This window comes from Typopeltis vanoorti, chromosome 15 (assembly GCF_054136105.1).
Source record: "Typopeltis vanoorti isolate ZY-2024b chromosome 15, IOZ_Tvanoo_1.0, whole genome shotgun sequence".
Classification (NCBI taxonomy): Eukaryota; Metazoa; Arthropoda; class Arachnida; order Uropygi; family Thelyphonidae; genus Typopeltis; species Typopeltis vanoorti.
Genome location: NC_143563.1, coordinates 7,656,787 through 7,681,577, shown reverse-complemented (window position 1 = coordinate 7,681,577; position 24,791 = coordinate 7,656,787). Strand labels below are relative to the sequence as shown.

The window sequence follows — 24,791 nt, the reverse complement described above, 5'->3', positions numbered from 1 at the left end:
GACAAGATTCCACATAGAACTCTATTGGATAAATTGGAGATGGATATGAATCTATTGATTTGGATTAAATGGTGGCTGATGAACAGATATATAAGTGTGGCTTATGGAGGATTGGAGTCCAAAAGAAGGCACGTGACCATTGGTATACCAGATGACTCAGTACTAGATCCTCTGTTGGTTAATATGGATATCAATGATATAGGAAATTATTGACAGGCAATATTCAGATGTTTGCTAATGATGCTAAACTGGGAAGAACAAAATGGTACACCAATGGTCACCTACCTTGGACTCCACTCCAATGGTACATGAAGGTGATGCTGAGATCCTGCAGGACGACTTAAACAGTCTATTAGAAACCATTTACATTTACATTTGCCTATTATTAAATAGGCAAATGTAAATGGTTACCAGTTTAATTTGGCCATGTATAAGGTGATGCACTTTGGAAATAGATCAGAAGCTGTTTACTATATTGATGGAATTGAACTATGCTGATCAGGCCTGGGTCTTGAGTGTGATTGTGGACAGGGAGATGAAGTTTAGAGGATATTGTGAACGCAACCAAAATAGCACAATCAAAAGAAATGGTTTCCAAGCAGTACTACATGTTCATGGTCACATCTAGAAGCTCTTCAATGGACTCGACAACAACAACCAAAATAGCACATCAGCACCCTTGTTCTAAATCTTCTCTTAGAGCTATTGTAACCAACTCGATACAATAAGATATATCTAGCGAAAGTATCATTTGAAGATAGTGAAGGACTTCAGTTTGTTGACCATGACCAATCTCACATATGCATACAGAGGGCACGCACTGGCATATGTGTATGTGAGGAGGGGGGAAAAGGTAAATCGTTTTGTATTCTGCATGATAGTAATGCTGAGAAATTAAAAGTTATGGCAAAACGCTCTGAGAGGTGAGAAAAAATTAGTGTGAAATACATGTACGAATGATTGTCGCATACGAACACATATATAATTGCTGCATATATCGTTGCTTGGAAGAAACTTGTTTGTGGAATTCAGTTTCTCTTTACTGACGCCCCCACCCTCCCCCTATCTGATAACTTCGTATTCTGCATGATGTTGAGAAAATAAAAGTTATTACAGCAAAACGCTCTGGTAGATGAGAAAATTTTCCTTTTACTAGCAATATACGAAACGTTATACAACCCTATCTGCTTAACAATTGACTTATTTGCAAACTTTTGGCATAGTCTTTCGATGTTGGCGGTCATTTTGTTTGCACATATAAAACTGTCAAAAAAACCAGAATCTAATTAACGATAAGTGGTTGAGCAGTTAATTTTTAAGACTAGCACAAAAGACTTGAGATATAAATCTCCAAAATCACCTGAGTATAATATGTATAACTGGTGAGAAAAAGGTTCCCTTCCCTCCTCCTTAATTTTTCCCAATTGTTGGGCTGAATCCATCAGAAGACCTCCAGTACTGTAAGAAATAGCTATAATTGAATGTTGTTCGAAATTGAGCGATGCGAGCTGGAGAAAAAAAAAGAAAAACAACCAATATTTGTAGAATGTTTCATTTTTAAAGTGCGTTTTTCTACTATTATATTAATTTATATTATTTGACAGGTTATGTCCTCTTGAATATATCTGTTGTTGAATAAAAGCGGTGGATGAATACTATTCCACTTTGAATCGTAGTCAGCGACTCCGTGTATTGTATATATATATATATATATATATATATATATATATATATATTCTTTATTTTGTATTAGGTTGTTACAACTACTATATATTCAGTTCAGTTTTCATGTTTTATTAACTAATAAAACTTTCGTTTTTATTTTACTGCATTTTAATTGTTTATGAAAACTGTATTTTCATATATGACAAATATGACTATCAAAAATGCAGTGTTGTTGGATAAATTTCTTCAAAAGCAGATCTGGCCATCCTGGTTGAGCCGCTCAATAAGTTTGTAACTATGCGTTTGCTTTCCGAATCAGTGAAATTTAAAAATTGTCTTAATGCCCTAAATTTCGTGTTGTTAACAAAATCATAACAAAGTATGATCACTACCCGTTGTTACTTGTAACGCATATTGTAAATTGCAACTAACTTTTATTTATTATTTATTGTTATTATTTTCAATAATTCATTATATATTTCTTACTGGCTTAAAAATAAAATTGGAAAAACACCTGCAGATTAAATTAAATTAAATCGATGATAAATTATTATTTTTTTATTTATTGTTTGTTGCAGAATTTTTTTTTTTTTAAGTCATCATTAATTGAACTATAATATATACATCCAGAACGCAAATATTTGTATACAAACATAGCGTATATCCAAAATAATAACACTGATATTGTTGATTGGAAACACCTCTTCATAAAATGTATTAAGTTTTCCCCTTTTTCTTTTCATGGCTTTATTTATTTAAAAAAAAACACGTTTCTTCCAGCCAGTTACAATTATTTTACTGACATAGAAAGAAGACCTCATCACACTCATTTCTCTCGTACACTAAGCTTTCTATACAAATCCGTATCTGGTGTTGAGATTATTTATCAGAGTGGAGCCCGGAAGAATTCGGCTTTACGGATCATAGCCAAAATGGCTACAGAGGTGCTTATTGTTGGAGGGAATGGGTTTCTATATATTATTGTTTGCCCATAATTTTAATAAGGGGCATGCATATGGATAACATGGATCAGTAAAGAGCGACACAAGTCGCAGATTTTCGTCAATCTGGCGGTGCTAGTGCTGGGAGTGGATCCTGGTTAGCTCAGTAAGCGCCAGGCTATGGGAGCCCAGCAGGGCAAAGAGAACCGTGGTAGTGGCTCGTCTGTCGGCAGTAGTCATGGTGGCAAAACGGCAAAGCACAGTCAGAAACACAAGTCTAAGGATTCACGGATATCGACTGGATCAGGAAATATATTTACTGAACATAATGGTAAGCTTAAGAAATCGTACCTAGTTATACATCGTATTCATTGATGATCGGCAGGTTTTATTATTATTTTTTTTTTTAGACCGAACGTTGCTTTATTCCTATCATTTGGTCATACCTGCTGCCTCTTTGATCAATGAATCCACCTCGTGAATCAGTAGTTGATTTATTACGTGATTAACAGCTGCGATTGCACGTTGTGACCTTCTCCTTTCAGAAAATCTGGAACATTATTAGATCATTCACATTCAACATCATGGCTAGAGAACTTGTTAAGAATTCTCAAATTCTTTTCAGCTGCACTACAAAGCTAGTTACCAACGAATACAGTGTTACTTTTTTGTTTGTTTGTTTGCGTACAGATTCACCATTCATTCTTCTCTTATTATTACACTTTGAAACTCATGTTATTTTTTCTTCCGTTTTGGGTAGTTTGTTGGTATCATCCTGATTAATTTCATTATCTTTTATTACACGAAACTCTTCTAACAAGCTTTCTTGTTTTGAACAAGACAAAACAAGTTGCATCCATTAAATAAAAGGCTTTGATAATTTGATCGGTGACTCATTTATTACAGTTATGTGGTTTTATTTTTTATTTTTTTAAAAATTATCTGCCAGTCTGAAAATATTCATTAGGCTCACTGCTGTGATCTTTAAATGAATTATGGAAGACATTGTAGTTTAAAAATCGAAGAGTTAATCCCAGTTTTGGGAGTTATAATTTAATCTATATTCAACTAACCTATGTCTCCGAGCCAACAAAGCAAATATATTCCAGACGATTTCTGCAAACAAGAGGAGTCCAAAGGTGAAATAACGACTTTGAGGAATCTGTTAAAAGTACGCAAATTTTTGAATTGGTACAAGTAGTATTTATCATCCCACTGTAATTATCGCTTTCACTATTACATTTCTTGAATTTATTACACAGACTAATATCATAGCATCTTGATGATCCACTTGACTTCACAAAGGAAAAATTTGTGAAGTCAAATTTTTAATTTGACTTCACAAATCCCCTTTTACTTTAAAATAAATTATTCATTTTTGAGAGTAACATGAATAAAATTATATGTTATACAGTAATATTCTGATAATTTTCTAATAGTAATACAATAAAGCATGTTATATCATTTTTACAGTAATATTCAATGTATTTGTTTATTTTCATAAAAGAAATTGTCTCATGTTGGAGGATACCATATACTCTTTCACTTCATTATTGATTGCTGTTCCATGAAAAATATACCTTTCACCATAAATCTAAATTACAATGCATTGTAATAGAAATTGCTAAATATATTGAGATTATTCAATTGAAACTTACAGAACTAGTTTAAAAAACGCTGTTTGATTTACATTATTTTCTGTTACACAAAAGTGACTGAAGGCCATCTTTCATTTTAAATCATACTATTAAAAATTGTTGATTTACATGCTTTTTCATGATAAGATCTTTTGATACCAGATATAAGCTCCATAGAAATGGCCCCCCCTTTTTGTTACTTTATTTCAGTATCACAAAAGAAAATACTTTGTATTGGCATTCTTTAAAAATAATTCCTTAAATATTACTTTTTTTTTTAATAGTGGCTCCTGCTCCTGTATCTTGTTAAAATATTATTTTGGATGAATGTAAAATTCATCGCACATAAATTATACATATTATAATATATATTTTATAGTTAATTGTTGCTTGAAGTAGTAGTATTATGAATTTATATATATTCAGCTTTCATTTTATTGAAGTGATTACTGCATCCACAAAATATGTCTTTGCGTTGTAAAGTTATTTAAAAAATAACTGGAATATGACACATCTATATATATATATAGATATATAGATAGATATTTTTCTAGTTTTGTTGTTCATCATTGTGTTATTTTATTTTCATCATCATCACCAATGACTTAATTACAGTTGCCAAGCTTTTGTTCTGCTGCAGTCTCATTCATTATTTTGACAATATTTATTGATAATTACCTGATTTTCTCTTTTGAACATTTGGATTTTGATATACATATTTGCTCCATTATTTTTATTTGTGTTTTCTTGGATTGATTTGATTTTTCATTATTTTAAGTTATCTTCATTTCTTATATGACTGAATAATGTATATTTTGCAGATTGTATAAATTTCATTTCACTTGTTGTTGTTCTTTATTTATTTTGTTTTTGGTAATATGAATAAAATAATGTTTGTGCTACTGAAAGGTATTGTATATTTTTTAACATGTTTCTTTTTCTTGCAAATTAAGATTTGTAAGTTTGTTTATGAAACCTATAGATTGTAAAAATTTTAATTTAATTTTCATTTTATTATCTTATTTATTTTTCTGATCAGTTTTATAAATGGCATGTCATTCATTTTGAGGCCAGCAGCAGACAGGTCTGGATTGGCTACCAGAAATATAAACTCAGTCACAGTTGTTTATGATCCATTTTTGTACATGAACAAGAGAGAGAGAGAAAAAGAAATGAATAAAAAAAAAACATTGGAAAACTCATGTAATAATTGATTACTTTCACATATGTACTGTTTTAATGAATGCGTTGCCCAAGAGTGTGGTGAGTGTAGAGATGGTGAATGCATTTAAGACATGGTAAGACACAGCAGATACACTAACCACTCGGTTGGCTGAGTGGTTAGTGTATCTGCTCTCCAAGCCAAAAGGCTGGAGAGCGGATGCACTAACCACTGGGCATGGATTTTTTGATTGTCTGTGAAAATGTTAGTGGTGGCGTTGTTGTAGATGATGCAGTTCGCTGTAGTTGGTGGATTGAGACAGAGAGTTGTAGAGTAGGTACCCTCTCTCGATGAGTCTTTGGACTCCTTGGAGGTGTCATATAATAATAATAATAGTAAGCTGTTTGTATGTAACAGTGGGACTACCCATGATGAGTCTTTTGGCTCCATGGAGGTCTGATAAGGATGATGGTAATAATAATAATTATTATAATTATTATTATTATCATCATCATCATTATCATCTTTCAATAACAATATATTATCACATGCGCAGCTTTATTTACTCACCAGTATGGACATTCATTCTTTCAAGTCGTCTTAATGTAAAAATTTTAAGTTAATAGTGGCAGGATGGGCAATCCTTTGCCCATCTCATTAATAGAAATGGCATCCATTGTATGCTCTGCAGCTTGGGTAATCCATTAGTCTTTCATGTGGTGATTTTTAGTGATGAGTCCTTCATGTGGCAGAGTTTTTCACAGATGTGCTTACTCTGGCTCCATTTTATCTGCTATGGTCATTTGTGTATATTCTCAAAACTGGTTTGTTTGCATGTTTGTATTTCTAGAGTGAAAAAACCCTAATGACTCCACTCAACATATTCTTTTTTGAAAAAAAAAAAAAAAAGTTGAGTGTTCATCACAAATGAGATTTAAACACAGTTCTTCCCTAATCTACATCCTTTGGAAAAACCTCTGCATTCTAGAGATTTAACTTATTTTTAAACTGTTTGACCACTTCACATTGAGAAAGGAAACAGCAAGGACTGTCTATACTGTTTTAATGTTTTACTTAAGGGATATGCCATTATTTACTCATCCCTGAATATGATAAGGGAAAGGATGTTAATAATTTTTTTTATCACATAGAATGGTAAGCTCATATCATGATTGTCAGAAAGTGCAATGTGTTTATATAATTATAAATGCATTGCATTTTCTGACAATCATGATGTGGACTTAATGGCAGTTACACTTTGAAAACCATTTGGTCTTCAAATATATATATATATATATATATATATGAAATACATATTTAATACTACTTGTTAAATACATATTTAACAGTTCATATGGTTGAAGTGAGTTGGTTGAGTGTGTTTCTTGATGTAGTCCTATAAATAGAAGTATATGTTAAAGCATCAGGATCTTTCAGGCTAATCAGTTTTTCAAACTGGACCTTCAAAAGAGACATTGGTTAACATTGCAGACACTTTTACAGAAACTGAATATTGTTATGAAATAAAGCATCACCTAAAATTAAGATTCCAAAGTAAAGTAGTAAGTAAAGAAAGGCTTAGGAGTTGTTCATTATTCATAACAACGCTTAATGGTATAATCAACATCAAGAGGGAAAAAAAAACATTTATTAAACTCGATAATATTTCACTGGTTTTCTACCTAGCATCATTAGAGCACAGTGATAACTGTGACAAGCATATACCACTAAACCAAGTAATTGTAGAAACAATTTAAATTGTAACTGACACCTAATATCCTCACATGGCACCATCTGTTGGCTGGATAACTACAAAGTTAATTTAGAGAAGTCCGGCTATTGTCTTAAAATGATAGTCTCCCAGATCTCTGGTAAATTAATGCAGCCATACATGTTAAGGTCAGGAGAGTGCTTCATGGCTGATGCTGATTCTAAGAATAACTTCTTAAACCTATAATGACTTCTATGTAATGTAGATGTTTTTCTCCATCTGATCCTATATGAAGGAGTATCCAGAGCCTTGTCTGCCAATCCTGACTTGCCATACAGATGATCTTGGATATAATTTTTATGTTCTTGAAGGTGTATGTTAACTCATCTACCAGTTTGTCCAAAGTAGTCTAACTTGCAGGTAACTTTATATGCTCCAGGATATTCAAGAGGATGCAATCGATTTTTAGGACAATGTATAAAAGTTGCTATTTGAATGAAAGATTTGAAAGTGGTATGCAGATCATGTTTGCACAGAACTTTGGCTTATTTTTTCTGGTGTTCCCTTTATGGAATGGGAATGGTTTTGCTCTGCTTCTGTGTGTTGGGCAGGGGTGCATGTAATATTTTATCCATTTTATGGATAAAATATTACATGACAAATAAATATTTTATCCATTTTATGGATAAAATATTACATGACAAATAAATATTATGGGCTGTAGCCATATACACAGTGGCTAAATAGCATATACAGCCCCACCTACAAATTGGCTAAACAGTTATCCAAATCAATTTTCTCTCTTACAGGCCTCTCTCATCTATTAAAACTTCTTTACACTTTAAAACATTAATTTAATATTTAACTCTGACAGATTCTGACATCATGGTCAGTTTTGATATCACCTCACATTTTCACTAATGTACCTTAGACAGAGACCCTTGACCTTAACCCCCCCCCACACATAATTGAATTATTCAGATTCACCATATATGCAGGGTATTTCCCATGGAAAGGAAAAATATACAAGCAGCTAGATTGGACTGCTATGGGTTCCCCTCTTTCCTCCTTTTCTAGCAAACTTCTATATGCAACATTTTGCAAACTGTGCTCTCAACACCCATATAAAAACCAACAGTTTGGCTGCGCTATGTTGATAATGTGTGATACATTTTTGGTACATCTTAACAGCCAACATCCTAAAATGAACTTTACCATAGAAAAAAAAAGTAATAATAGTCTCCCCTTTTTAGATACACTAGTGACACAGCTTCCTAATTATTCATTTTTCTTCTCTATCTACAGAAAACCTACTCATACCGGAAAGTATTTACATAAACAATCGCACCACCACCACCAAATAACCTAAGTTCTCCATACCATTTTCAAACCTTTCATTCAACTAGCTACTTCCTCTTGAACATCTGGGAGTATATAAAGTTCCTTGTTCCTGTGAGTTAGCCTGCTTGGGACAGACTAGTAAATCAGTTAACATCTGCCTTGAAGTACATACAAATTACATCTGAGATCATCTGTATGGTAAGTTGGGATTGACAGACCATGCTCTGGATACTCCTTCACATAGGATCAGATGGAGAAAAACATCTATATTACATAGAAATCATTACAGGTCTGAGAGGCTATTATTAGAATCAGCATCAGCCATGAAGCACTCTCCCATCCTCAACAAGTATGGTTGCATTAATTTACCAAAGATTTGGGAGACTATCCTTTTGAGAAGACCTAATAGCCAGACTTCTCTAAATTAACTTAGTTATCTGACCAACAGAGGGTGCCATGTGAGGACATTAGGTGTCAATTACATTTTAAATCGTTTCTACAATTATTTGGTTTAGTACAGTGTGCCTGTCACAGTTATTATTGTGCTGTGATGGTGCTGGGTACAAAACCAGTTAAATATTAATGAGCTTAATAAATGTATTCCCCCCCCCTTGATGTTGATTATACTGGTAAGCATTATTATGAAAGTAGAATAGTACAAGAGTACACGCCTCTTCCATTGGAACTCCTTGATTAGCACATTAGTTGTATATTTGAAAACCCATCTAATATTGAAAATATTTTGATGAAATATGATTTCTCTAAGACATACTTGCTCTCCAACCAATAGATGTGGGTTCGAATCCCACTGTAGGCATGGTTGTTTGTAAAAGCATGCTCTGGATGAGCTTATCTCCTTGAGTTTTTTTTATAAGGCTTGGCTTTAAAAAAAAAAAAAAGTGGAAAACACTAGCTGCATTCCTAAATAGATATTTTTGAATATGTCAAAATAGAAATTTTTTGAATGGGTTCTTTTTGTAAGTATAATGCATATATTGTATATTTGGGATCAGAATTTTACTTTAAGTTGTGCTGCTTAATTTCTGATTGAGGACACATGGAAGACACTAAACAAGAGGAAGTGAAATATGATCATAATTATGAGGACCATTGTATGAAGAGGAATTTGTTCTCCCCCTCTTCTGCAGTTTTTGTGTGTGTGTGTGTGTTGGGGAAGGAGGAACTAAGGGAGGGTCAGATAATTTGGAAATCTTGCTCCAGACTGCACACCATATTTTTTTCTTCCCAAGGTATCACAAGTTTCTAGTTAACAGAATGGTGGTTTTCATTCATGCAACAGCAAGTTTTGACTTAAACCTTATTGGTTTCCTAGCAGAGATTCTGTCCACCGAAATGTGTTGGATGGTAGTTTAAAATATCATTTTAAGACCTATCAGCCGGATTTCTCTAAATTAACTTTGTAGTTATCTGACCAACAGCCTGGCCTGGTTGGTCGAGTGGTTAGCGTATCTGCTCTCCAGCCAAAAGGCTGTGGATTCGAATCCTGCCTTGGGCATGGATGTTTGTGATTGTCTGTGAAAATACTAGTGGTGGTGGACAGTAGATGATGTTGGTGTAGATGATGTGGTTGGTGGATGAGGTTGAGTGGTGGAGACGGAGAGTTGTAGAGTAGGTGCCCTCCCTCAGTGAGTCTTTGGACTCCCTGGAGGTGTCAGATAATAATAATAAACATTTAGGATCATTAGCTGATGCTTGCCTAGTAGATAGCTGTAAGGTATGTTATACTGTCATTTTAAATTGACATTAGCTGTCAGGATCATTTTCATTAAGGATTGCATGAATGTGATGAAAGACTTGAGTCTTTTCATAAGATGCATGAGCAGTACATTCATCATCATCATCAGTTTTGGCCTTTTCTTGTTGCTCATTCTATTGCTTTAACTCATTGTTTGATAATGCAAATGTGTTAAAATTCTTAAGCCCTTTACCTTATCAAGCCACTATCTGTGGTTAAGTTTGACAGTATCTGACTGAAAAGGGCAGTCCACATAGTGTTATGTTCTGGAATTTGAAATGCTGAAAAATTCTGTTTATCATTTTATCATTATGCAGAAATTGAGAAATAACAAGCTGAATGACAGTTTACCTGTATCCCCAACTGAAAACAATAAATAAATAAAATAAATAATTCATTGTCAGTTGTGAAAAAAAAAAAAATAAATGAAGAAAATAGCAGAATTGATACATGAAAAAATGTTTCCTGCAGAAACATTGTAATAATAAATGCTTGTTATAATTATTAGATTAAATAGCAAAGATATTGTGGCAATGGCATAGTCCCTTCATAACAAATATATTTTATACTAAAACACAGAATCACAAGAGCTCAGACTGATTTGTCACCATGTCATAACATTGTTTATAAGTTTAACTGCATTAGGATGCAATATCTGTTATATTGGATCTACCATTCATTCTATAGTCTGCCTTAATTGAACGTTATAGTGATTGAATATCCCATACCGGGCTACTTACTTTTTACCACAAAGAAAAAACACAAACAAAAATGTACCAGCAACAACAAAAAATCCCACCACTGAGATATCCTTACATGCAATACAATCTAACCCCATCCCATCCCAAAATGAAGATCACCATTATCAATTTCTACAAAAATGAAACCAAGTTACATTGCTTTGCGTCTTTAGTGATAAGAACCATCCAATATGCCATAAACACAAAATTATCCTATTTATTGTCCCTCTCTTGTCAATTAAACAAAATAAATTACCCCCCCCCCCTGCTCTCAAAGCCACCTAAAATGTTGCAGCTTATCATGGTTTTTTATTCTTTTTTTCTTTATTTTCAGTTCTTTAAATTCATAGTTTGCATTTTTTTTTTTTTTTCCATTACTGGTTTTATTTACATTTTTTGACTATCTGAATGTATTTCTACACTCCGTTATCATTACCTTATGTTCAGCACTTTTAAGTATATACTATCTCAGCTCTGACCAAGTCTTGTACCAAGTTATTTACCTTTAAAAAAATTCACACAGGTACATCAGATTAATATCCTTAAATTAAAAAACCTCATTTAATTATATCTCTTGTAGTTTAGATGTTATAAAGGAACTGTTCCATTGCCAAAATAGCTTTGCTTTTTAATCTAACATTAAACAAATTTAGGAGCATCATGAATTCGGATAAACTTTCAATATTAGTGTATAATCATGTTAAATGAGAAGTTACCACTTAGTAATTAATTGTACAATTGATATAATTAATTACAAATTAGTAACTTCTTTGTAATTAAAGAAGTGATTTCATACAACTTCTTTGTAATTAAATAGCAATCTCATACAACTCAGTGAACAAGTAGCTGAAAGACTTGCTGCATTCATGACTATAAAGAAAAGAAGTGGTTCATTATCAACCAAGAAAAAAAAACCTGCAGTAGTAAGAAATGTTTCATATTATGTTTAAAAAGATTTCCTTTGAAAAAAAAAATGTAATAATGAATGCATAGCATGACGAAAGTGGTTAAAAAAGTTTTTAATGTGACTTCCCATATAAAAGGAAACCTGTTGTCCATTTAGTACTGTGGGCGGCGGACTTAGGATTAAATAATCTGGAAATATCAAAACATGAGATATTTTCAGGGCACTTCAGGCTTCCAGTAATGACATTCAAAAGTATCCCTGCCTGCCTGCCTGCTGAGGGATTCAAACCCACAATCTTTTGGTTGGAGTAGTGCCATCCAGTTGACCTGCCATGCCAACATGTAGTGATGGAATTGATCTGATACTGTTGGGATGTAATTTTGTGACTACTCTTTTTTATGCAAGATATAAAACAAAGCAGAAATGACAAAGTGCCATAAAGTGGTTTTGTTTTTTATAATCTCGTATTAGTAGTGCAATGTTATAATAACATCAATAATTCTTGCATTATCAGACCTCATCATTATCATCATCAGTTTCCTTTCCTTATATGTCTCTCAAGGGACACATGTAATAGTCTGATACTATGAAAGTGACTATGCTATTAAGTTTACATTATTACTCAAGATCAACAGTTTTTCTCCAATTTGTCTATCATGCGTTAGCACTCTAATATTGTCAAATCTTGCCTTTCATCAACATCAAATCCCTGAAATATATCAAGAAGTGTATAGGATATTTTGATACTACTACTACTACTACATGAAAAAGTTACATCATTACTAACTTCCTATTGACAGTCTTCTTCCAAATTAACCTCTCATCTGTCAAAGCTCCAATATTGTCAGATTTAGTTTCATTGTTCTAAAGCATTTCTTACTGTATCAGTTCACCTAGATCTTGGTCCTCTTCCTCTGGGTTTTTTCCTGTCATCCTAGCATAAAACAAAACAAAAAGAAAAATTGTGTTGCTATCCTTTCCCCTCCCATTCTGTTAAAGTGACCATACCACTCTCTTTACACATTCCTGAATGCTAATAATATCAAGTTCCTTTTGATTTGATCATTTTATAATATGATTCTACCATTGGCACCATCTATTCATTCCTCTAATCTTTCTTAGAACTCATATATATGGTCTCTAGTTTTTGATCAAATATTTTATTTCTAACCCAGCTGCTCTTTATCAACAACTGCTCCAAAGTAACTGTCAGGTGGATCAAAGCTCCATTTTTTTCTATCCTCCCAAATTCCTTCTTTGTGAACACTGTTTCAGTTCAGATTTCTTTTTTTATAGATCTTCTCTTATCTGGTCTCTTCACATTTTCCGTGGTCTTCCTCTTGGTCTCTTCCCCTGAAATTTCGTTTCATTCATTCTTCTTGGTATTTTTTCTAAGTTCATTCTGATTAGATGTCTAAACCACTTCAAGCTAGAGTTCATAAGCATTTCTTCAATACATTTTAGCTGTAAATTATTCTTAATGTCCACATTTCTTATTTTGTCTTTAATTGTTTTTGCCAATATTGTCCTTAAAAACTTTCATTTTCATTGTATTCTATTCATGTTTCTTTTTGTTAGTCTTCATGTCTCTGCTGCTAATCAGAACAGGCATAACAACTTGTTAATCAAAGGCTTGCACTTAAGTGGGACCTTACTGTCCCAAAGTAGACTGCTTACACTGTTAAAGAAAGTTTGTCCTAGTGAGATCCTCATTATATACTTGTATAATTCCTAGATATTTGAAGTTTTCACTACTCTTCAAAACTTGCTCATTGAGTTTTTAATGCAATTAATGTTTACATTTCCACAATGATTTCAAACCATGCTCTCACTCTTCCAGCTATTAATATGTAACCTGAAATTCTGTGTCACATTGTTCCATTTGTCCAGTTTCTTCTGTAGCTCTTCTGAATGTTCCCTAATCATGACATCATCTGCAAACACAGTTGTTTCTCCTTTCTGATTAGTCTTAAACCATATCTAGGATACTGTTTATCACCACAATGAACTACAATGGAGATAAGATACTTCCTTCTCACAGTTCATTATTAAGTGTAAACCATTCTGAATTACCAAATTTAATCTTTACATCTCTTAGATTTAGTACATATTTCTGATCGTGGCTATTTTTTCTTTTTATTTGCCTATCTTTCCCATACTTTTTCCTATTGAACCAAATCAGAGGCTTTTTCAAGAAATGCTATAAATAGGCTTCTTCCAAATTAATAGTGTCTTTTCATCATTTCTCTTGCAGCAAAAATCAAATCAACACTTGAGCACCATTTTTCTAAAACCAAACTTCTCTTCTTTTAGAACTTTCTCTATTTTAGCTTGTATTCTTGTTACCATTATCTTTTCATAAATCTTTCCACCATTACAGAATAATGTTATTCCTTTATAGTTACTACACTTCCATCTTGAGCCTCCTTTATGTATTGGAATAATAATCCCTTTAGTCCAATCATCAGGTATTGCCTTCTTTTTCCAGGTCAGTATAAAGATGTCAGATAGCCACTTGAATCTCGTACTGCCAAGAGCTCTGATCATTTAGCAATCAAATCCTGTACTCTCCCAGGGGATTTTCTATTCTTCATCTTTATTCTTCAACTTCTGCCAGACTTATTTCCTTATTATCTCTCTCATCAATGTATTCATCCCAGTTTATTTTACTATGGCAGTGTTGTCACATCATCCTAATCTTTAATCCAGTGGTCACGAAGATGTACATCTCCATTTATTTAAAAATCTGGTACCTCATTGCTTCTTCTTTTGTTCTTTATTAGTCCATATAACATTTTCTTGTTCCCATTAAAATCATCTTCCAATATATGTGTAAATTCCATCTAGCTTTTTTTTATCTTTGCCTCTTTAATTATTACTATTATTATTATTATTGAATGGCTTTTTCTCTGATTCTATCATCATCATTTGATCTAGTAATTATGGACTTCTGATAGTCTTTATTTTTATTTATTTATTATTTTTTTTTATTTGACAGATTCCTTAGCTCTTTCCACTAGGATGTTTCTTTTAATTTTCTGCATTTGCCTTGTTCTTCCAAACACCTTTTGCTATTCCTACCATTACATCTGAAAACTTTTCCCATTAACTCATGGGCTTTGAACCTGATCTGGGACTGAAATTCTTGCTGCTTTACTTTAGCATCTACAGCTTCAGCTTTTTTTTTTTCATGCCACATTGACATATGCACCTTAAAAGTGGCCATGAGAACTGCATGCTCTTCATTTAAAGCAAGAAAAATCCCATCTTTGATGTCTATGACTACCCTGCTCTATTCTTTATCAAGGATGAATAATCTATTATTGATTTTTGCTCACCATCCCAACTATACCTTGTAATTCTGTGGCTTTGTCTAACCCAGCTTTCAGATCCATAAATGAAAATAGGCTTGTGCTCTCTTTTGTACAGCTAGTTTAGTGTTTTTATTAATTGTTCTCTTATTCCATATACATTTATTCAGTCAACTTCTTTTATACGAGCTTTGTGAATTCTGTTGTCAGAATGTCTAATTAGCTATCTTCACTGATAATTGTGTCTAAATAGCTGAAATGTTTTACTTGTTCTATAGGGTCCCCATTCAGGATGTAGTTGATGATTTCAAATTTTAGTGTTCCTGCCTATTTTCATAGTCTTTGTTTTTTGATTGCTGATTTTCATATCAAATTTATTACAACAGTTAATCATTTAGAGAATACTGCATAAAGTAAAGAACTGAGGTTAGCATGCTACTATCTTTCATAATGCGATCCTTATAGATGATGAATAAGAGTGAAAATAGTGTACACCCTTGTCTTACACCTGATTTTATATCAAACTAGCTTCTTGTATTTCCTTTACTTCTAATAGCTGACTTAAAATTTAAACATAAATTATGTATTGCTCTGCATTATGTTCCATTTACCCCATATAATTGTAGTGCTTTGAAAAGCTTTTCTCTGGACACCTTGTCATATAACTTTTCCAGGTCTATTAAACTTAAATACAAATCCTTATTATATTCCCATGATTTCTCACTATTTGTCATAAAGTGGAAGTCTGATCCTGACAACTCTTATTTGACTTGAACCCAGTTTGTTCTTTTCTAATTTTCCCGTGCACAATTTTTCTTAATCTCTTCTCAAGTATAGTTTCATAAATCTTACCTGGAACACACAGTAGAGAAATTCCTCTATAATTTCTATATTGTTTTATTTCCCTTTTTATGGATGGTACTATGAGATCTCCACTCCAGTCATCCAAAATTCTGCCTTCTCACCAGGTCTTTTGAATTATGCATTGTAGCCACAAGAAATACTCTCTCTGATATACCTGACAGTTTCTGTCAGAGCAGTTGTTGCTAAGAAGTCACAATAGATGTATAACTTCCATATTTGAACATATCTCATCAAATATTCTGAAATTTGTTTCCACATTTCAGGCTTTTGCTAACTTATTTCAAGGTATTGTTAGTTACATACTCCAGATAGCATTCATCTTGAATATTTTCTACTGTTGTTCTTTCACTGTTTGTTTCATTTAAAGTAATTTCTGTGGTAAATGGGGGGGGGGGGGCATAAAATAAAAAAAATTTACTGTTTTAATCCTTTATTTAAGTGTCTCTTCTCATAATGTTTTTGCAATATGAGATACGGAGGTAACTGGTGTGAAGTCAACAGGCTATATAATATGTCGGTCTACTTATCCGAGTGGTTAGCATACCCACTCTCCAACCAGTTGGCTGCTGGTTCGAATGCATGGATGTTTGTGGTTGTCTTTAGGTGGGAGATGAATGTCATTACCCAGTGTGAGACCACTACCCCACTTATTAGAGGCCTGAAGTGGCTTGAAAAAGTTCCATGTTTGGTCTCCAGAACAGGGTTTCCAGACTATGTAAAAAATAAATGAAAAGTACAAAAAAAAATATAAAATGGATAAAAGTAGAAAAAAAAATCCTTATTCTGCATATGGTGCAAAATATACTATAGGTTTACAAATATCCTTTCGCAGGTGGGAGCAACATAATACACACACATACAAGTAGAGTTGTCATGAAGATATTTCATGTCAAACTTTGTTTGCTTATGCTTGGATAAAGGATTAAAATGAAAATATAATTTTTTGTCAGGTATAATATGCTTTGTAATGCAGTAAAACTTTCTACAATTATTCTGATCTGGAGTGTTTATTAATATGGTGATATCTGATCTTGTTTTGCTTACACTTGGGTAAAAGATTAAAACATGAATACAATTTCTTGTCATGTATAATATAGCACATCAGTTCAATGTCATATGTGGGCTAGAAGTAAAACATAGCTGAATGAAAATAATATGCTGATGAAAATAGAGATTGAAATATAAGCTACTTTTCATTAGAGAAAGGGGAGAACACTTGATCTCAGAGGAATCATGCTTGAACGTGATGCGATTATAGTAGTTTTAAGACTGCACCATTTGAGATGAAGGTAGACAGATTGAGATATTTAGTTGGATGTTGCCATGTGCTCTATGTGTGGGAAAGTGTACAGGCAAATTGATTAAGTTACCAAGAGGATGGTGATTTTAATGATGGAAATGTGGATTGAAATGAACAGATAGTATCCAAAAACAAGCAAAATAAGTGTTTCCGAAGGATATCTACCTACCTACTGGAAGTGACTGTCCTTCATATAACAGAGGACACGCTAGAATTGAGCCTTGAATTTGGTTATTGCACCAGAAGACATTATTGTGAATGAAGTCAAATTGGTTCCATTTGGTGAAAGTGACCATTAGGTGATAGTAGCCAGTCATATAATGGCTTATATTGTCGAACTACAAGGCAGATGAAAAGCATAGAAGATAGTTTGGAATGGTAGAATGAAGATCAAATGCTGAAAGGGTGCTGTTCAAGAAATATTTAACAGCAGGAATGTCTAAATGTGTCCCAGTGATCAGGAGGTTAAATTGGATGGTTGTGAGATGGATGAATAGTGAGAATAAACAGACACTCCTGAAAGATAGAGACATAAAAGCAATAATGAGCAGTATAAAGAAAGGCTATAAATGGACTCATACAGTTAGTTCATCCCAGGCTAGTTGTTGGAGGCCAGTATAAGGGATTGGGAACCTGGATCTTGGCTGGAGGTCTGAGGTAGGGAATCTAGGATCTGGATTTGTGAACTGACAAAATATGGGAAACTTGATCTGTCAATTAAAATGTCAGATACTTGGATTTAGGGGCCTGTAAAATATCAGAATCTTGAATAGGAAGTTGTCTAGCAATCGAAATCCAGAATTGGGATTTCGATTGCTAGACAAAATCCAGAATACACGAAATCCAGAATTGTGAGCTATATATTAGGACTATTCTAGTATAACGACTAAGCTGACTCACTTGTTAAGGAAAGTGAAAATGTAGTATGAGTACATTGTATGAGCAGTTCTTATGTAATATGGCCATTAGAAAATTGAAAGAACGAATGATTATGGAGGATGATATTAATGTTTCTTACTGGTAACTGCTTTGGAGGATATAGCTGAAGTATGTATGCAGTGATTGGTTTATTGAGATATTCCATCCTCCTGAGTGTGATATTATGAATGATTGAGTGAGAAGCATCTACTAGTGAGTAGCAGCAAATCTATGTGAAGAATCAAGTAACTTCAGTGTTTCAGCCACTTTGGCTTGTTTAAAAGGAGCCTTGTAGTGAAGAATTCTGAATGAATGGAAGCAAGGACACTAGATGATATTCCACTTCATAAAGTGAGCAATAAAAATTGAAGCTTGAAATTACTCTATAGCAGTCAATATTTATATATATCATACAAGAGGTTGAAAACCTATAGCATATCGGTGTCGCATATGGACAGTCTATCCAGCTATGTATCTGGGATAGTGAATAAGGTGTTAGTGAGATTAGCAAAGACTAGAATCTAGAATTAGGTTGATAACAGTAGGATTCTTTTCCTGGAGATTGACTCCTTGGAGGTCTCTCTTAATAATAATAATTCTCAGTGAAAGGGCAGCATGGATTTGTTAAGGAGAGATCATGCTTTAGCAATCTACTTACATATATTTCAACAGGGTTGATACATGCATTGGACATGAAAGATGCAATAGTATTAATTTTGCCAATTATTATTATTATTATGATTCAGGCCTCCATGGAGTCACAAGACTCATCATGGGAGGCTCAGCCTAGAAAACACAGTCTCATACCACTCATTGACTGTTTTTGCTCCACCACTCTATCAGGCAATTCATTCCACGGTTCAGCCACCCTCCATGCAATGAAACCACTCCTCATCCTTCTGCTCACAACTTTCTTTCATAACTTCCAGGGATGGCTTTTTGTACCCGCTCCTTCCCTTGTTCCACCAAACAAAAGTACTCCCCAGAGTCAACTCTGTAACTATCTCTCAAGAGTTTAAAAGTCTCAATTATATCATCTCTACTCCTATCTACCAAAATCTACAGTCTAATTACGAATTAAAAAATCACATTCCCTCAGCCTATCCTCATTACTAACATTGTACAGTTCTGATACCATCTTTGTTATCTGCCTCTGCACTCTCTCCATGGTTAATTTATCTCCTTCAAATCCTGAGGGACCAAATTTGAGAACAATAGTCCAAGTGTGGTCTGATCAGGGCTTTAATGGAATGACAACTCTTTTATCTCTGTAGGTTAGTGTCCTCTGTATTGCTGCAATCCTTCACTACCTTTGCAATATGTTCCCTGAATTTCAGGTTTCTATCAATCACCCCCCCCCCCCCCCCGATCCCTTGCCTCCCCCACTTTTTCCAGTACAGTTCCTCCAACAGAGTATGCATCCTTCCTCCCATTGATGTATCTCAGACTTCACATTTAACTGCAGTAAACTGATATCCCCCATTCATTTGCTCATCTGTTCAGTTTATTCAAATCCTCTTGCAGGGCTAAAACATCTGCACTATTATTAATAACCCTTCCTAGCTTCACATCATCAGCAAATAACTGAATATCCCCCTGCAATCCATTGACAACGTCATTGATATTGTTGTGTCCCAATTTACGATTACATGTGAAACTCTACTTGTCTTTATCCAAATCTTATCTACATACGAGATATCACCCAAATACTAATATTCAAGCTTCTTCTCACCTTAGTGTCCCTAAATATTTATTTTATACTGCGCCTTTCAGGACATTTAGTTTAAGATATAAAATTCAAAAACAAGGATCAATTACCAAAATATGTCTGAGTGTGAAGCTAATATGCAGTCGTGACCTTTATCTCGTAACTTAACAAAATTCCCCCCCCCCCCCCCTTGTGATTAGGTTCGTACGTTGTTACAAGTGCTGCATTGAGCAGCAATCTCAGACGACTGTATTTTCAAGGAACAAAAATTTATTGAACTCTTAAACATGATACAATTCATTCTTTATCAAATAAAACTCAATTCAATACTAAGAATAAACACAAGTATTAGGTTAAGATCCTATATGAAAATTGTGATCATATCTCCATAACAGATTCTATAGATGCAAACATGTATAATCCTAGAACTGATTGACCCTTTGTCTAACCCCTTACTGGTCTGATCATGCTATAATTCTGTATTTTCTAGGACATATATAATCAGTTACTCTAATTTTCTCACTAAGACGATATGGATTAAAATTATCCCTTTGCTGAGCTAATACACACTTTTGACCTTTAAAAGTCTCTTAATTAAAATACAATGTACATGCATAAATCTCTAGGCACATGAATACTTATTAATTAATAGTAACAAGCTCATTTTTATTCTAGTCTGACATGTACTAAAGTCCTAGTATAATTCTCATTAATCCCTTCAACTGTTCAGTAATTGAACAATGATTACAGTTACATATGATTTGAATTGACACGAGATTTTAATACCTTTTGACTTGGGTCTTCTACACTGGTCTCTACCTTTTTCCGATTGTACCTTCCTAGGACAAACTCTTCTATATCTTATCACTTCTAAATTCTTTTGGCATTAAGATGGGCCTTCACAATCTTTACCTTACATGCTTCAATTAAGGACATACATAGAATGATTATTCTATGGCTGTAAAACTCACCACATGGGCACTGACTTCTTTATAGATTTTTCCCTTCTCTCATCACGATCACTGGATGATGAAACATGCTGACATTATCTTCTTTCTTTTTAACTAAAAGGCATCTCTCATTTCTTACAATAAGAACACGAATCGAAATCCCGCACACTTTGTTTCCTTATTGTGTCGGACGGAGAAAACTCCTAATCCATCACTCAGGAAAACCGCGTGAGACCTATACGAAGACTCATGAGGAAAACTCTCAGGAAAAATGCCTTGTGGGGTGGTCCTAATCCTTTTATACCATGACCCCTACCAGCACCTTCTTGAATTTCTTTTCTTTCCCCCTTACTGGAATCGATTTCGCTGACCAATTAGAGTGGCGTTTTTCTGCCAAAACATCATGCGGTCCGTGTGCACGTGACGAAAAATCTCAATTTTGGAATTATGACTTTCAGCTTTAGTTTTTGTTTAAGCTAACCTCTATGTCATCTATCCTAAATTAATCCCCTTTCCAAAATTTTCTAAGAATTAACTCGAATCTTTAATCTCTTAATTCAAGTGTAAAAACTAGCCTCTCACATACAAAATCCTATGACTAATCTTCTTTGCTTTACTTAACCTTATTTTATCATATCACAACTGTAATAAAATTCCCTTCCTTATTTTTATTTAGTTCAACAAACAATTTCAGCTATATTTTTCACTTGGATGCAAGCATATTTTTCTTTCTTTTAATTTTTTTTTTATTCGTTACTTTCAAAGGCTCTTAATGATATCTGCTTAGGAACAAGCTTGCTTACTTAGTTATCTATACAGGGTTTTTATTTCTTCTCTTGTTACATGATGATAACTGAAATTTTCCATTCTTAAGTTATCAGGGTGTAACAAAGGTCCTCCCTTTTAATACAAAATTTTTCTTGCGAAATGTTCCTTTTCTCATATCCTTTTTTTTTTGTTTTTTTTCTCATCCCTTTTATAATGTATGTGTTATCTATTTACTCATTACTTAACTTCTCTGTTTTTTATTTCTCCTTCCTCTTCTAACATTGCAGTAATTTACCTCTGATTTAACCTTAACGACTTTTGATTTCTTTTCACTGATTAACTCCTCATTTAATGATCTCTTCACTTTATTCATGTGGGATTCATGGTTCCTCTCCTGAGGCTCATTTCTCCCTTCTTTACATAACTCTGGAGTTTGCCCCCTTCTTGTAATCTGTCTCCTTCCCAATAGGTATATTTCCTTCCTCATCTAATTACATCTAAAGTCATACCTTGACAGGAAATCCCTACCCAGGATCAGCTTGATGTGTGGAAGAGAGGACCCTGATAGGACCAGAAACTCCTGCCAAACACATAATTTGAACTCAGGCAGGTATAACTTTAGATTTACAGTCCTAGAAGCACGAGTCGTGGAAGTTGTAACACCTGATACTCTCACTCGTTGCTTAAGGTGAGTGATATTATCTTTGGCATAAGGCTCTATTATCTTAAAGTAATCCTCAGATACAATGGATGATTGAGCCCCAGTGTCCAGCAAAGCATTGCATTGTCTTCCATATGCACTGGCCTCCATCTCGTAAGGATGCTCCTTTCTTCCTTGTCCCATTTTCCATACTCTGTTTGTATAAGTATGTGAATCCAAATCTCCATCATAACCTCTACTAAAACGGTTTTGATGTAACAGTTTCGAGCAAAGTGTCCCAGCTTGTTACAACTGAAACATCTTGGGGGCTCTCTATCGCCTCTTTGGTCACTAACTCTTCCTTGATTTTGAGGATTAGCTGTTGTGTGTTGTGGAGTGATTTCTGACAGCCTCTGCATTACAGAATCCATTCGATCGAGAAGAGGTATTTATACGCAGACACTCAATTTCCTCTTTAATTAACTTGGTGGTTTCCTCAGCTCTGCTATAATCAGGCTCTGGGGTCTTTACAGATAACGTTTCCAGTTGTCTCTTCACCTCGTTTAACTGATCTATGATGGGTTTTTGGAGCATTTCTATTTCTTGCTTCACAATAACCCTGATATTATCTGAATCAGTATATGACTCTGTCAATTTGTTTATCACCTGCCTATTTTCTTCTTCTAGTCTCTCTCTTGCCTTAGGTCTTTCTCTCCTTTCCTTACTCTCTTTATTTTTTCCTTGCCCCTTTTCTTCAATTATGTTTATTGACCCCGGAACCGGTGTGGGACGGAGGTCTCCAAGCAATTGTTCACGTTCCTTGACAGCATCGTAACACTCACTTAAACTGGGCAATCTTTTATCAAATGCCGTTTCCTTTAACTCAGGTTTGACTCCCTGTTTGAATTGGTGGAAGATGGCCCAGTCCAAGTGAGACTTTTCTTCACTAAGGACACTCAGGGTACTAGCTACTCTCAGTAACCTGTTATGGAACTCAGCTACACTTTCATTCTCCTTCTGAGTGCACCTCTGGAGCTTCCATAAGTTAGGTCCTAAGCTTCCCAGTTTTGAGAACTCAGAAATTAGTACTGTCTTAAATCGGGAGTAATCCAGGGTTTCCTTGAGAATGGGGGAGGAATACAGGAAAGCTTTAGATTTTCCCACCAGTTTACTCCGGAGCAAGACTAACAACTGAAACTCAGTCCCTCCTCCAACTCTTCTAAGCTCTTCTATATAACTAAAAAAATTGAGGACGTCATCAGTCTCCTCGCCTGAAAATTGTGGGAACACCTGCTGTGGGTTAATATAACGAAAAAATTCACTGTTATCCATGCCTAAACTACTAGAGGGATCAGTCATACTTGCATCCAGTTTACAGTAACTTACTCTTTAAAATTTTCAACAACACTTAATTAAACTTTTTCCTCTCAGTTGTCTGACCTGCACCCAAAACCATCTTGCTGCGAATAGCTTGTAATTAGGATTTAATTAGCTAAATTAGGTGAGTTAGCCGATCTCATACGGAGGTAGCAGGGTTTTTTTTCTCCCAGAAACTCGGGTTTTTCATCCCGCATACAGACAAATCAGCCCTTCAGAACACACAATTTACAGACATAGAATACTAGTTGTGGTGGAGGTGGGCGGTTGATGGAGATGATTCATAGTAGAGGTTCGGTGTAGTGGTTGAGACAGTTGTAGGTGACCTCTTGCAAGGAGTCTTTAGACTCCTTGGAGGTGTCAGGAATAATAATAACTACATCCTGCCGACTGCGCCATTTATGTTGTGTCCAATTTACGATTATTAGGCTTTCAACTATCCTTACATGTGAAACTGTACTTGTCTTTATCCAAATCTTATCTATATACGAGATATCACCCAAATACAAATATTCAAGCTTCTTCTCCCCTTAGTGTCCCTAAATATTTATTTTATACTGCGCCTTTCAGGACATTTAGTTTAAGATATAAAATTCAAAAACAAGGATCAATTACCAAAATATGTCCGAGTGTGAAGCTAATATGCAGTCATGACCTTTATCTCGTAACGCAACAAAATCCCCCCCCCCCCCCCCCCGTGTGATTAGGTTCGTACGTTGTTATAAGTGGTGCATTGAGCAGCAATCTCAGACAACTGTATTTTCAAGGAACAAAAATGTATTGAAAACTCTTAAACATGATACAATTCATTCTTTATCAAATAAAACTCAATTCAATACTAAGAATATATAATACAAATTTATACCAGCTAAACACAAGTATTAGGTTAAGATCCTATATGAGAATTGTGATCATATCTCCATAACAGATTCTATACATACAAACATGTATAATCCTAGAACTAATTGACCCTTTGTCTAACTCCTTACTGGTCTGTTCACGCTATAATTCTGTATTTTCTAAGACATATATAATCAGTTACTCTAATTTTCTCACTAAGACGATATGGATTAAAATTATCCCTTTGCTGAGCTA

At 34.2% G+C, this 24,791-nt stretch overlaps 1 protein-coding gene across 3 annotated transcripts in view; it reads left to right on the top strand.

The window, feature by feature from the left end:
- Positions 1 to 2,617: 2,617 nt before the first annotated feature.
- Positions 2,618 to 24,791, top strand: part of LOC150098339 (uncharacterized) — a 275,596-nt gene continuing 253,422 nt past the window's right edge. For all 3 annotated transcript variants that reach the window (XM_090405890.1, XM_090405891.1, XM_090405889.1), the window contains exon 1: positions 2,618 to 2,937. In XM_090405890.1, coding sequence (XP_090262016.1) covers positions 2,787 to 2,937 — 151 coding nt within the window. In that variant the 5' untranslated portion in view covers positions 2,618 to 2,786. The remainder of the gene's footprint in view (positions 2,938 to 24,791) is intronic.